Here is a 14,502-nt window from a genome sequence, read left to right on the forward strand (position 1 = left end):
TGGAAGTGGTTATTAGTCAGCTTGGACGGCTATGACCACTTGCCATGTTAGATTTTGTCGATGTTTTTGGCTTGTTCACTTCCTCATTCTGTGCCGCTTCCGCTTTCTAATGGGGACATTCGCTTTTGAGACCTAGCCAACGCATCAACTTCTTGGGGAGAAATAAAGGACGAGAAAAACAGTATTGTTGCGTTTCGCCTGCGACGCGCGGTTTTGCCGGCGCGACTGCGGCGGGGCGGCAGACATTTTGGCCCGTTCGGCGTCGCCGCAACGCTCCCCGCCAGGCGTTTCCAGGCGTTTCCAGGCATTTCCAGGCATGTTCCGATGCCACGTGTCTTCATGTGCGTGTGTGAGTGTATGTGCCATTGTGCCCGAACGGCGGCGATGCGACAGCAGGGGGTCACCCTCTCCTTCCAGTCATTGTGCCCGACCAGAGGCGCTACGAGAGCCGAAGTTACCTTCTCCTCCCAGTCTTTGTGCCCGACCGGCGGCGCTACGACAGTGTGCGTCACCATTAGCCCATTGTACAATCACGTGCTCGTCTATTGAGGGGTTCCTTCTTGCCCTCAACTGCGAGAGTATAAAAACAGCTGCCCCCGGACGCCAAAAGGAGGGCTCCGATTTCTTCTGTTGAGTAAAGTGCTCTCCCGTCTCTCTACTTCGGTCAACCTGACCGCCAACTCTTTGCGATGTTAAAATAAACAAGTTGTTTTGTTGTTACCAGTCGACTCATGCTTTGCCGGGACCTTCGGATGCTTCCAGTTGTACCCCAGGCCGCCAGGCCAACGCTACCCTTGGGGCTTGCGACCCAGGTACAACCACGGGCGTCAGCGCCGAGTTCCCAACAACCGATGCCATCGGTGGGATCCAAACAACTGTCTGCCAGCGGTGAGATCGCGACAACGGAGGCCAGCAGCGAAGATATGCAGTTGACTGTATGCTGAGCAGCTCAACGACGATCCGGGAGCAGTGCAACGAGCCCTGTGTGATGACTGGTTGCCTGCAGCGGAACGACTGCGCTGGACTCTTGGCTGCGAGGTTTGGTGAGTGCGGGACTTTTTCTTCTGAGCTTTGCCAGGCTTTTGTTAGTGTCAGAAACAGAGCTGGTAATTGCGGTTGTCGTTGCTGCCGGGTTAGTTTGCGGCAAGACAATAGTAAGCAGTAGAGAAAGCAGCATTCAGAGCAGCCATGGATTTGAAGTCGTTGCGCAAACCGAAATTGTTGGAGCTTGCAAGAGAGTTGGGTCTGGATGTCTCAGACAAACTAAGAAAACCTGAACTGCTAAAGGCTATTCTTGAGTTAGAGGCTGAGGATGACGAGCTGTCGGAATGCCTTGAGACCATTGAGGAGAGGGAGACTGCAAATAGACAGGAGCGCGAACTTAAAGAGCAAAAAGAAAAAGAAGAGCGTGAACGTAAAGAACAGAAAGAAAAAGAAGAGCGTGAACGTAAAGAACAGAAAGAGCGAGAGCAACAAGAGAAAAAAGAGCGCGACCGTCAACACGCGTTGGAAATGAAGCGTCTCGAGATAGAGATGGAACGCGCTCGTAATGGAAGTCAGGCACACGGTGCATGGAGAACGCGTATTGTTCAAAATGACTGACCTGATGCGGCCGTTTAAGCTTGGAGAGGACATTGGTTTGTTCCTGGTTAACTTTGAGCGAACGTGCGAGAAGCAGGGGTTCTCTCGGGAAACGTGGCCACAGCGCTTGCTCACTTTGTTACCCGGCGAGGCGGCCGACGTAGTCGCTCGCTTGGATAGAGAGGAGGCAGAGGATTTCGACAAAGTAAAATCGAGTCTGCTAAAAAAGTACCGGCTGTCTGCGGAGGCGTTCCGTCGGAAGTTTCGGGAAAATGAGAAAGGCAGAAGTGAGTCATATACAGAGTTTGCGTATAGGCTTATGTCAAACATGCAGGAGTGGCTCAAAGAAGAGAAAGCGTTTGGTGACCACGATAAAGTTCTGCAGTGCTTCGGGCTAGAACAGTTTTATAGTCGGTTACCGGAGAAAGTGCGATACTGGGTCTTGGATAGGCCAGACGTTTGTACGGTGGCTAAAGCCGCTGAGCTAGCCGAGGAGTTTGTGACGCGTCGGGCTCGCGGAGCTAAGGACGGTCAAAAGGGTGAATTTGGCTCGAAGTTTGAGAGGCCGAAGTTCACACCCATGAGAGCAAAGGGGAACACGCGTAGTGCGGATGCGAGTGGAAGCAGTGCGACCGAACCTAAGGAGACGGCGGCAGCCGAAGCCGAACGCAGAAAGCGGTTCGAGATGAGGCAAGCGCGCGTTTGTTATACGTGCCAGAAGCCGGGTCACTTTTCGACGCAGTGTCCGGAAACAACACCAAAAGTTGTGTTTTTTTCAATAGGCAGCACTGACGAGAACATGAAGCTTCTCGAGCCTTACATGCGAGACCTCCTCGTGAACGGGAAAGAGTGCCGAGTGCTTCGCGATTCCGCAGCTACGATGGATGTAGTTCACCCGTCTTACGTAGAACCCCATATGTTCACGGGCGAGTGCGCGTGGATCAAGCAAGCCGTGGAAGCTCATAGCGTGTGTCTGCCGGTAGCAAAAGTGCTTATTGAAGGACCTTTCGGAGCGCTTGAGACGGAGGCGGCAGTGTCATCTATGCTGCCCCCCCAGTACCCGTACCTATTTTCAAACAGGTCCGATCACCTCCTGCGCGAGAAGGGGCTTTTGTTTGGTGAAGCTAGTGTTCAGGCCTTAACCAGATCGAAAGTTCGGGAGCTCGCTGCAAAGGCGGTAGTTGCGGGGCCGACGTTATCAAACAACGAAAAAGGGTCAGAGGCGCAGCAAGCTGATATTCAGAGCACGCCCGAACTGAATAAACTTGAGTCTGTAACGTTAAAGGCACCAGATACCGGAGAGGAAAATCCCGATGCGGGAAAGTTAGAAGAGCTATCTACTGATTTGCTCATCGCGCCTACGTCAGACGGACTTAATAGGTTGCTAAAAGTCAGCCGGTCGGCTTTGATAGCCGAGCAAAAAAAGGATGGCAGCCTGGAAAACGTGCGCTGCAATGTCAAAGAAGGTATCGCCAGGAAAACTGCGCGTTTTGTGGAAAGAGGTGGAGTCCTGTACCGGAAGTATCTAGACCGCCGAGGAGTGGAGTTCGATCAGCTGATCGTGCCTCAATGCTATCGTCAGGATCTGTTGCGCTTGTCACACGGGGGTTCGTGGTCCGGACACCTAGGAGTTAAGAAAACTAAGGACCGTCTCTTGCAAGAGTACTATTGGCCGGGGTGTTTTCGGGACGCAGACCACTTCGTGAGGTCATGTGACACCTGTCAGCGGGTGGGCAAACCAGGGGACAAATCGAGGGCGCCGTTGAAATTGGTACCTATCATTACGGAGCCTTTTAGACGGCTCGTTATTGATACAGTGGGACCTCTGCCGGTAACAGCCACGGGGTACAGACACATTTTGACTGTGATCTGCCCAGCGACAAAGTTCCCTGAAGCAGTGCCGCTTAAAGAACTCAGCTCAGTTGAGATAGTCAATGCACTACTGTCCATATTTGCGCGAGTTGGTTTTCCTGCGGAAATCCAATCAGATCAGGGCACAGTGTTTACTAGCGCTTTGACGACAACTTTTCTCGAAAGGTGTGGGGTAAAGCTGCTACACAGCTCAGTGTACCACCCACAGTCGAATTCCGTTGAGAAGCTCCACTCCGTCATGAAGCGCGTGTTGAGAGCGTTGTGTTTAGAACATCGAACTGACTGGGAGCTGTGTCTGCCTGGGGTGATGTTTGCTTTAAGGACCGCGCCGCATGCGGCTGCGGGGTTTTCGCCAGCTGAACTGGTGTACGGTCGCTCGCTTCGATCTCCGCTTCGCATGCTTCGAGAATCGTGGGAAGGTAGGGGCGACGACCCAGTCGTGGTGGAGTACGTACTTAAGCTCCTCGAACGCTTAAGAAGGGCACAGGAGTTGTCAGGTGAAGCAATGACAAAGGCCCAGCAGAGGGCCAAGGTTTATTATGATCGGACAGCCAGGGCCCGTCGTTTTGAGGTGGGCGATGAGGTCATGATATTGCGCACATCGCTAAACAACAAACTAGACGTGCAGTGGGAGGGCCCAGCACGAATTGTTCAGAAACTGTCGGACGTTAACTACGTGGTAAGTCTGCCAGGAAAGCGGAAAGCACAGCAAGTTTACCACTGTAATCTGCTCAAACCTTATAGACAAAGGGAAGCAGTGGTGTGCATGATGGTAAACGTTCCTGAAGAGCTTCCGGTCGAGCTTCCGGGACTAGGCTCAGTGACGAACAGGGAAGACACCGGTCAAGTCATTAGTGACCTTATCAGTAAAGCACCGCTGTCGCCCGAGCAGAAAACCGAACTACACCAGCTATTACAAGAGTTTCAAGGTCTGTTCTCTGAGAGGCCTGGTAGGACTTCTGTACTTACTCATGATATAGAACTTACCTCCCCAGAGCCAGTACGATCCAAGGCGTATCGGGTGTCACCCCGCCAGAGCGATATTATGGAGGCTGAGGTAAAGAAAATGCTACAGCTCGGTGTTATTGAGGCAGGTGAGAGTGATTATACCTCCCCTTTGATTTTAGTTGAGGTACCGGGCAAGGAACCTCGTCCTTGCGTCGACTACCGCAGGCTTAATTCCATCACTAAGGATCAAATTTATCCGATCCCTAACATCGAGGAGCGCCTTGAGAAAGTTAGTAGCGCTCAGTTTATTTCCACCCTAGATCTTGTCAGGGGTTATTGGCAGGTTCCACTTACAGAAGAGGCTAGTAGGTATGCGGCGTTCATTTCACCAATGGGAACATTCCGTCCTAAAGTGTTGAGTTTTGGTTTGAAGAACGCGCCATACTGTTTTTCAAGCCTCATGGATAAAGTGTTGCGGGGACAGCAAGAATTCGCTTTACCGTATCTAGACGACGTAGCGATATTCTCCGCATCCTGGTCTGAGCATATGGCACACTTGCGGGCAGTGCTAACCCGCCTGCGCGAAGCGGGCTTGACAGTAAAGGCTCCTAAGTGCCAGTTAGCACAGGCCGAGGTTGTCTACCTCGGTCACGTGATTGGTCAGGGTCGTCGCCGCCCCTCTGAAATAAAAGTGGCCGCTGTGCGAGACTTTCCGCAACCGCGCACAAAGACCGATATTCGGTCGTTCTTAGGTGTCGCCGGCTACTATCAGAGGTACATCCCCAGGTACTCTGATATCGCGGCTCCCCTGACGGATGCTCTAAGAAAGTCAGAGCCTCAAACAGTCGTCTGGGACGAGACAAAGGAAAGAGCTTTTAGCGCCCTAAAGAGTGCCCTAACAAACCAGCCTGTGCTACGATCGCCAGACTATACCAAAGGGTTCGTTGTTCAGTGCGATGCTAGTGAGCGAGGCATGGGCGTTGTACTGTGCCAACGGGAAAATGGAGAAGTAGAACACCCCGTCCTGTATGCTAGTCGTAAGCTGACCAGTCGTGAGCAGGCGTATAGCGCCACCGAGAAAGAGTGTGCATGTCTCGTGTGGGCCGTTCAGAAATTGTCATGCTATCTAGCCGGCTCGAGGTTTATCATTGAGACGGATCACTGCCCTCTCCAATGGCTGCAGACCATCTCTCCCAAAAATGGCCGCCTCCTGCGCTGGAGCCTCGCTTTGCAACAATATTCCTTTGAGGTGCGTTACAAAAAGGGGAGTCTCAACGGTAACGCCGATGGCTTAAGTCGAAGCCCCTAACGTAGGAATCAGCCTCAAAATTGTTTGTTACTGATGTTTTTTCTTCCTGAGGCAGGATTTTTTTTAACATATTGCTTTTGTTTAGTGTTTCAAAGTGATGATATGCTTTCTAGTGGAATTTTCCAATTTGTGGACGCGTTCTGAGTGATGCTAGACTACTGTAAGGAACTAGGCAGTGGTATAAAAAGGGGAAAGAGCCTGGCAGGGCTTAGTGAGGGTTGTGCCGTGCTTGCTGACTGAGCGGTTGAGTTTCAGCGTAGTTCTAACGCTTGCCGGGAACGAGAACAAAAATGTGAACTCTCCCGAAGTCACTTTGCAGTGTCCCGTGCGAACCTGAACGAGAGAACGAGGCCTTCTCTGTGCGCTGCGCTCAAGAAACGTCGAGGGACGCCCGACTTCGGTTATGAGCATCATCGAGCGACATCCCTCCGGACAGCGGATGCAGTCCCCTGTCCATCGGGATCTCCTTCCCCCGGCGGGGCGATCTGTTGCGTTTCGCCTGCGACGCGCGGTTTTGCCGGCGCGACTGCGGCGGGGCGGCAGACATTTTGGCCCGTTCGGCGTCGCCGCAACGCTCCCCGCCAGGCGTTTCCAGGCGTTTCCAGGCATTTCCAGGCATGTTCCGATGCCACGTGTCTTCATGTGCGTGTGTGAGTGTATGTGCCATTGTGCCCGAACGGCGGCGATGCGACAGCAGGGGGTCACCCTCTCCTTCCAGTCATTGTGCCCGACCAGAGGCGCTACGAGAGCCGAAGTTACCTTCTCCTCCCAGTCTTTGTGCCCGACCGGCGGCGCTACGACAGTGTGCGTCACCATTAGCCCATTGTACAATCACGTGCTCGTCTATTGAGGGGTTCCTTCTTGCCCTCAACTGCGAGAGTATAAAAACAGCTGCCCCCGGACGCCAAAAGGAGGGCTCCGATTTCTTCTGTTGAGTAAAGTGCTCTCCCGTCTCTCTACTTCGGTCAACCTGACCGCCAACTCTTTGCGATGTTAAAATAAACAAGTTGTTTTGTTGTTACCAGTCGACTCATGCTTTGCCGGGACCTTCGGATGCTTCCAGTTGTACCCCAGGCCGCCAGGCCAACGCTACCCTTGGGGCTTGCGACCCAGGTACAACCACGGGCGTCAGCGCCGAGTTCCCAACAACCGATGCCATCGGTGGGATCCAAACAGTATGTACTCAGTACGAGTGAGAAAGATTGCAGTGAGTGCGGCTGACTTATTGTGCAGAATTTCATAGTTGCAATTATTTCTTGTTTTGAGATAGACGGCGATATTGTTCTCTGTGGAATTCGAACATTTTTGAGACGGCTGTTCGATTTGTAATAATTATTTCTTTTCCCACAACACGCTCTGTCCCCGCGGCGAGGGCGCTTTACCGCTCAAAACATGTTGACGTGCTCGACTATACGCCGCTGCCAGCTGCATTCAGACAGATTGGTTTGGAGAAGCGCTTGTGCACTTATAGAAATATGCGTATTGAGGAAGGCTGAAGCAGTGCAATGAAATCTTACAGCCTCATAAATGATGTTACTAGTTGTCAGTTAGCACTCGTCTCGTTAAGTTCTTGTGCCTTTGTGTAATACTTATTTGCTGCACGATATGAACGCCTATAACTGGAACGCCCTTTGTGTGTGTGTCTCTGTGTATGCATATATTTTTTTCATTTTCTGGCCCTTTCCTCTCTGTTGTCTTTCCAACCCCTATCTTCCAACCCCAGTGCAGGGTAGCAAACCGGATTCTAATATCCGGTTACGCTCCCTCTCTTTCCTCTTCATCTCTCTCTCTCTCTCTCTGCTTCACGCTAGATTGTTATACTCAGGCAACTGCGTGCCTTGGAACCCTAACCAGGTAGTGCTACTACATGTCCTACCCTTTATTGTCAGTAATGCTTCTTAATAAAATCGGTGGTCGCTTCTCTAATAAAACGTCTAATTTCACACAAGTATGTGCTCACCGTCGATGTGCTCACCGTCTTAGGTTTCTTTTGGAGGCGCGCAAATCTTGATGCTATTTACAACAAAGTTTTACATGTAGCAAAAAACGTCGAAAAATACCAGTACGAGGCATCATGTAGATGCGCCAAAACGCAGGGAAAGGCTCCACCTCAACAATTCTGTCGCTTCTTATTTCAGCATCGCAAATAATAGGGTCGTTTTTTCCGGCAATTTCATTAATTTCGACAAATACGACAAAAAAATTGCTACATGACAACGAATTCAGGAACGAAATAAGAATATTCATAATATTAATGATATTAATGTGTATTCTTGCGATGTTAATGGATGTCCATTAGCAGTAACACACGAAGACACTATCACATGTTTGTGTTGAACCATTAGAGCGGCAATCTCTTTTACTGTTTTTCTTCTTTTTATGACGTCTAGGAGATGTCGGCGCCTAATAGCGGCGCCGCCTACTTCGTGGTAACCGGCAGCGCCAACGACGAGGGCCAAGAAAGAATCACACAGGATGAGCGCTGAACTTCGACTACAGTACACTGTAAAATAACTTACACACTTAACAGTGAATAAGGGCGTAAATTATTTTACAGTTTACTGCAATTGAAGTTGAACGCTCGTACTGTGTGGTTCTTTCTTCGTCCTCGTCGTTCGCGCTGCCGGTCATCGCGAAGAACACCAACTCGCACAATTTTCTGTTCTCGTGCGCTACTATCTTCTCACATAGTAATGAATGCGTTCCAGAAAGGAGAGAAGTCGGCACTGTAAAATGGAAATGAACCAGAATAAAAAAGTCGTATATGAAGTAACTTCACATAAGGGCACTAAAACGCTCACAGCATAGGTCACATGACACACTGGAATGCAAAGCAAGGCCAAGCAGATACACTAAAGACAGCTCACAACACTGGTCACACATGAAACGCACGGGGATTCTGGTGCGCCTGAGATAGTAGATACCTTGTTGTCTTTGTTATGTGGCGGAAAAAATAAACTACAGGTGAAGTGCAATAATGGGTTGCCACAAAGTGCTTTCTCAGTAATGGCGACAGGCAGTCCCCATGACAGCATTATAGCCACATACACTCTAAGAAATCCATCCAAGGGGGTTTATCGTAAGGAATCAAACCTATGCATGAGGAGTGTCTTTTTTTTTTCGGAGCCACTAAGCAAGAAAACACAATGCTTACGGATACATGGGGTGTTCCAGCTCCAGGCCATTTGCTGTGGTCGAGCTTTTCCCAAGGTTTGTGAAACTGTTTGAACTCGTCTTTGTTGACCTGGATAATCCTAAAGCCGGTGACGTTGACCACGCCGAGCTCGAGGATTTGGTTGTTAAAGTACTCGTCCATTACCTGCATTGTGAAAAGGAAACACACCACGTGTAAAGCAAGAGCAGATGATGTAGCAGCGCTCACCGAAAAGCCTTTTAGAGGCGTTCGTGTCTGTTTAGAAGTTATGTAGAAATTGTGTAGGGAGCGCTTGCAAAGAGCCTGCTGTCCTGCTTGAACCAAATGTGGCACCACTTTCATATTTCGATACTACAGCTGGAAAAGGAAGGGGCACATCATGGGTAATGCGCACTAAAGATTCGAAGTATTTGGGAGAATGATAAAGCTACAAATAATTAAAAACTGCTTGTTTTCTTCTGTAGAGATGTTATAGGAAGTGCGTAGAATGTTCTTCCGCAGGATTTTTTGACATCGCCTCTTCTGCAATTTGTCAAACTTCGCCGCAATGCAACCGCGTAATCAGTAGCATTTAAAAAAATATCACCGCCCAAGTACTCCGTACAGATGGTTAACCAGCGAAGCTGCAACGTGGTGCCCCGGTGTTTATCACTGGCTTAATCGAGACGGTTCATTAAACGATAGCTTGGTAGGCCGTTGGATCATCGGTACGCAGTTCCTGTTCGCGCTGTTTTTTTTTTCTTTTTTCGCGCATGCGCGTGGTTTTGCGCCGGAAGAGTTTTCGGCCTACAGGCGATCGACAGACGGACGCACGAATCGGTAGCAACATATAGATTCGCTGTAAAAATATTTCAGAAGATGTGCTGCTTTAGAAGACACTTCCCTAAAGCAGCAGGGAATTAATGACAAACTACCGTAAATGCGCATATAATTAAACGTGAGTACCGCGCGGCATTCCCGATAGAAAGTTGTTTAAATGTGGCCGATCTTTTGAGGTAACGGTTTTTTTTTTTGAAGATGCTGCCAATTGAGCTCCGCGGGTGCATTGCGTTGAAGTTCGACAGACGGCCGAAGCGACACAAACTGCCGGAGCATGGTGCTCGCTGTCCAGAACTAAACGTTAGCTTCAATTGTCATATTGGGGTAGCATGTTGTGGGTGATGCACATTTGAAGTTTGAACTGCGTAGGTTAACTACCACCTTCGTCGTAAATGACAAATAGAAGTGTTTCAGATGTTAGAAGTGTGTTTTATGAATACGCGCAGGATGTTTACCCGAAGTCCTGAAAGAACTGAGTGTGTTACAGAGTTTACGTTTTGAGAAAATAGTGTAGAAAACATCGGGTGTGTGGGAAAAGTGTGAAGAGCATCACGTGAATACAGCCTTGGTAATAAATTATTTAAGCGAGTCTTTGTTACTTAATAGGTCTTTGTTACTTAATCTTAATCCGGGGCATGCTAGGGGCAATGTGGAGCCAAAGTTCCTGTGTGTGTGTAGTGATTTTTAGAAGAAAGGAAGAGAGAAGTGCAGTGCCGTAACTGTCTCTCAAAGGAGGACACCTCAACAGCACTGCACAGGGTAAGGGGAGTGGGGAGAAAAGGATCAGGAAGAGAAGGAAAGAAAGCGGCAAAAAAAAAAGGACAAGGTTGAAGAAGGAGCGATGCGGGGCTTATAGCCGCGCTCTCAGCTGCGTTTCGCAGCAAAAGTCAAGGAGAGCAGCAAGCACTCTTTTGACGATAGAGGCGTGCGCTGCGGGAAACAGAAGGGCTCCCTCCGTGTCGCAAGGCAGACCCACGCGACGATACGAGGCACAAAGCGCAGTGCGCTCAACATCAAAGGATGGGCAATGCAACAGGAGGTGCTCGAGAGTCTCTTCTTCGCCGCATTCCACACATGCGGGGCTGCCAGTTCCGTGCAGTCTGTGCAATCGGGCGGCCGTGCTGTAGCAGCCGACGCGCAACCGCAGGAGAAAGGAGCGGTCCCAGCGGGAGAGTTCCTGTAGTTTATTAGTTAATCTTTGCAAATGATTACTGAAGTCATTGTCCTTATTTTCATGCGTGATACAAGGCGCACTGAAGGTTTCCACAGTGTCATCTGTGAACTAAACGAGGGACCTTGCCAATATTTTCGAGGGACCTTTGCCAATATTTGTCGAGAAAGTCTCAAGTCTGTGGGCTAATGACGGCCTTTGCAATAAGGTACCTCAGAAAGCGTTCCACAGTGTTATAAGTGTGCTCTGAGAACCACGTGAAATATTAGCATGGTGTCCTGGAAAAAGTATAACTAGCTTACGTAAGTGCAAAAAGTAAAGTGTGTGAAATAATTAGGACACTACACAAGTGTTATACGCACCGTTTCCTGGTCTCCTTCAAAAACGAAATGTTGCACCGAGTCTAAGTTATTAGAAATTTGGGTCGGTGTCACGAGTTATGTGCGGCCTGAACATCAAATTCTGCGTCTTTAGTTACAGTAATTAAAATTTTAGTGTAGTTCGCCGAAAAAAATTACGTTCACTGGAATTTGGGCGATGATTCCGCAACGTCCCACGACTCTGTAACAGTTGGATTTGTTCATCGTAGTTGAGTATATAAATGGCACACAAAGCATCGAAAACAGGTTTGTAGCGAGACGAGTGTCAAGCACTGAGGGAATTCAAATGCATGTTTGAATACCTCCTACGTCGTACTAGTCAGCATTGTTTTCGTAGGCTCCTTCGAAGAATAATTGATGTCACATCCAAAATTACAGATGTTTGCGATGCGCAGAAGACTACGGCGGCTTCATTCTCCATGTCAGATCAATATTTCAGCTTAATACGGTGTGCTGAATATTTCTTTACGCTTCACAGTCAACCGATGGCCTGAATATTTTCGCCGGCCACGATCTTATTTTCACATTTTTATAGGAAAACTGCGCTACTGGTCCTGAATAATAGTAATGTGATATCAAAGGTCTGCATCGGCCGAAATAAATCTTAGGGTAGCCAACCATACGTAAATGCAGAGGCAGGTTTCATGCGACGACACGCACATTTTTGAAGTGTGGAGCTGAATTTCAGTTTATATTATAAACATACCTAAATGGGCATTATTTTAACGCTACCATCCTTACAAAGCACACATGTTTCTTTATGAACCCGCGCAGTATATTGTAAAAATTTGTTTCCTCTAATTCTATTCATTTATCATAATTTTTTTCATTGAGCGGCTCCTCATGATGATGACAGGGGTGTGACTTTTTGAGCAGCGACGATTGATGCCTAAAACAATACAAAATCAAAGAAATACAGCAAAGTACGACCCATAAGTAATAATATACCACACCTTCTAGATTTAGGTCGATTAGGGTAGATTTATTTGCATAATAAAGAATCCTAGGTAGCCTGAGTTAATCAGCAGCCCCTACGAACGCTACAAAACTCATAAAGTCTATTTTCTCACTGATCGAATGTAAGGCAATATTAAGAGGATCATAATGGTACTGCGTAGGAATGTGGCAACCCGTTGCACAGTTTCGGAAAGTAAAGCGCAATAATTATATTAAACCCATACGCACGCACGCACACACATACACACACACGCACGCGCGCGCAGGATAAAAAAAAGGATTCCGAAGGAAACACAAGGAGGAGTAGGAGGAGGAGGGAAAGAGATAAGAAGGGAGGGAGGTTAACGAGAATCACGTCCGGTTGGCTACCCTACACCGGGGGAATGGGAAAGAGGGAAAGCAGATAACAGGGAGAGAGAGGAGGAGGAAGGAGGAGTAGGATGCACTGCTACTCACGAGGCTGGTGAGGAGGAAGTGGAAGTTCCTCCGGCCAGTGTACAGGTCGCGCACGTGGTTGATGATGATGTCTCGCGCCACGTCGGCGGTGCTGTCCAGAACGACGTACTTGCGCGACTCACGGTCGTTCAGCTCCATCTGGTGCAGGAAAGAGTTGGCGTCGGATACGTTGAAGAAGCGTCTCACCACGCGCACCACGAGCTTTTTGTTCGCCGTCATGTGGAATATCTGCTGCAGCTTCAGCAGGCCTGCCGAGGAAGAGAGGTAGAAGAAAAAAGAAAGAATTAATTTTATTGTAGCGGAGCCCCTAGTATGGTTCTTTTCTTTTGAGATTGTCATTGCCTACCGTGCAGAGAAGGGGAACAGAATTAGGGATCTCTGAGGTTAGCTCTGGATTGCACCAAGAAAGGAGAACTAAGTTAGTTGGAAAGGGGCCCCTGTTTTTGCGTCGAGAAAACGACGGGAAGACCAGCAGGGAAGGTCGACGCGAGCGCCGTTTTGGAGTTGTGGTTCATTGAAAGAACGTGACCATATTATGTAGTGATATACCTTCAAACTATAAGGGAGCATACAAGAGACCCGCGAGCCACCCGTGAGGCTCACGTTAATGAATCCAGGCGGTCAAAAATATTTTCAAGTCCTCGATTACGGCGCTTCGTAATCATCTGTCAGGTTTTGGCAAGTTAAACCTCCTAGTTTACCTTTTACGTCATTTTGTCATCGCCGTAGCACTGTTATCGTCTTTCGTGCTATTGAAGGGCATCTGTTGTAGTTTCCGTGCAACTCAAGACCTCCATTTCAGTCAACTTGAGCCATTTTTGTTGGTCCTTTGGCCTTGGGTTACAAAGACCTATAGGAACTGGAACGAGAAGTATTCTCATGGTGGCTTCACGCCTTTCGGCGGCCGAAACCGTTGCTTAATGTCGAAGGCTTATCAAATAGCGAAGCTTTACACGCCTATTTTGCCTACAAATTATTTTTGTTATTATTTTTTGTTTAACCACCATGCAGTGGAAGCCCGTCCGAATAACGATGTGCTTATACCCTATAGCGTAGCTCGTCGTTCGCCCAAGAAGTTTTAAAGTTGTTTGGAACACAACAATCATAGTCACCTTATATAATTCTTACAGAACCCTCCGTGAGTTGGAATTTTTCTATTATCTTAATCGTTCATCACGAAGTATTGCTAGGACAGTTTCCAGGAGAGCACGACATATAGACACGTTTGGCTGTTAGAGCGGATTCATAGGCAACCTGCACGTTTTAGAAGCGCAAGACGCTATAGAATTACTGCAATAACTTTAGGTATGAAGTTCGGCGTTAGCACGCAGTCTTTCCCCATCCTGATACGTCTAAAGAAATCATGTTCCCCATTGTATTTTTGTTTGAGAAGCTGTTGGAACATTTATTGCGATGACAGGCGCTAGAGGGAAAACGTCGTCGAGAGCTTTCGAATTAAAGCAAATATCTAAATAAATTTTAAGCTGATGCCGGCTAGAGTAATGTGGGCGTTCTTCTATACCAGGAACAGCTATCAAGATATGCAAATATGTGCCCGCATTAGTGACCATTTCAGGTTTCTAAGGCCGCTTTTTTTTTCTATTTGTATCCGCGCAGTGCTCCCTCTTTCTGTTTTCTGCGCGCGCCGTGAATCTTCGTTGCAGAATGCGACAAAGTGCTCCTAGAAGCCTGAACCCACAATTTGCGAAGGAACAACGAAGACGGGACATAAGGAGAGGAAGACAATCCCAGTTACTTACTACACGGGGCGAAGCGCCATCAGAAATGATAAGCTCAAATAAGGATGTTTCAACGAACAGGGACCGTGAGTGGAGATCAAGGGCGCGTGCAGAAT

The 14,502-nt window shown here is 48.5% G+C and overlaps 1 protein-coding gene across 4 annotated transcripts in view; it reads right to left on the reverse strand.

Moving 5' to 3' along the window:
* LOC142579191 (glutamate receptor 1-like) overlaps nucleotides 1-14,502 on the reverse strand; it is a 212,172-nt gene that overhangs the window by 48,624 nt on the left and 149,046 nt on the right. For all 4 annotated transcript variants that reach the window (XM_075689163.1, XM_075689164.1, XM_075689160.1 and 1 more), the window contains 2 exons: nucleotides 12,648-12,895; nucleotides 8,865-9,029 (listed from right to left, as the gene is read on the reverse strand). In XM_075689163.1, coding sequence (XP_075545278.1) covers nucleotides 8,865-9,029; nucleotides 12,648-12,895 — 413 coding nt within the window. The remainder of the gene's footprint in view (nucleotides 1-8,864; nucleotides 9,030-12,647; nucleotides 12,896-14,502) is intronic.

The sequence above is a fragment of the Dermacentor variabilis genome, chromosome 4 (genome assembly GCF_050947875.1).
Source record: "Dermacentor variabilis isolate Ectoservices chromosome 4, ASM5094787v1, whole genome shotgun sequence".
NCBI classification, from domain to species: Eukaryota; Metazoa; Arthropoda; class Arachnida; order Ixodida; family Ixodidae; genus Dermacentor; species Dermacentor variabilis.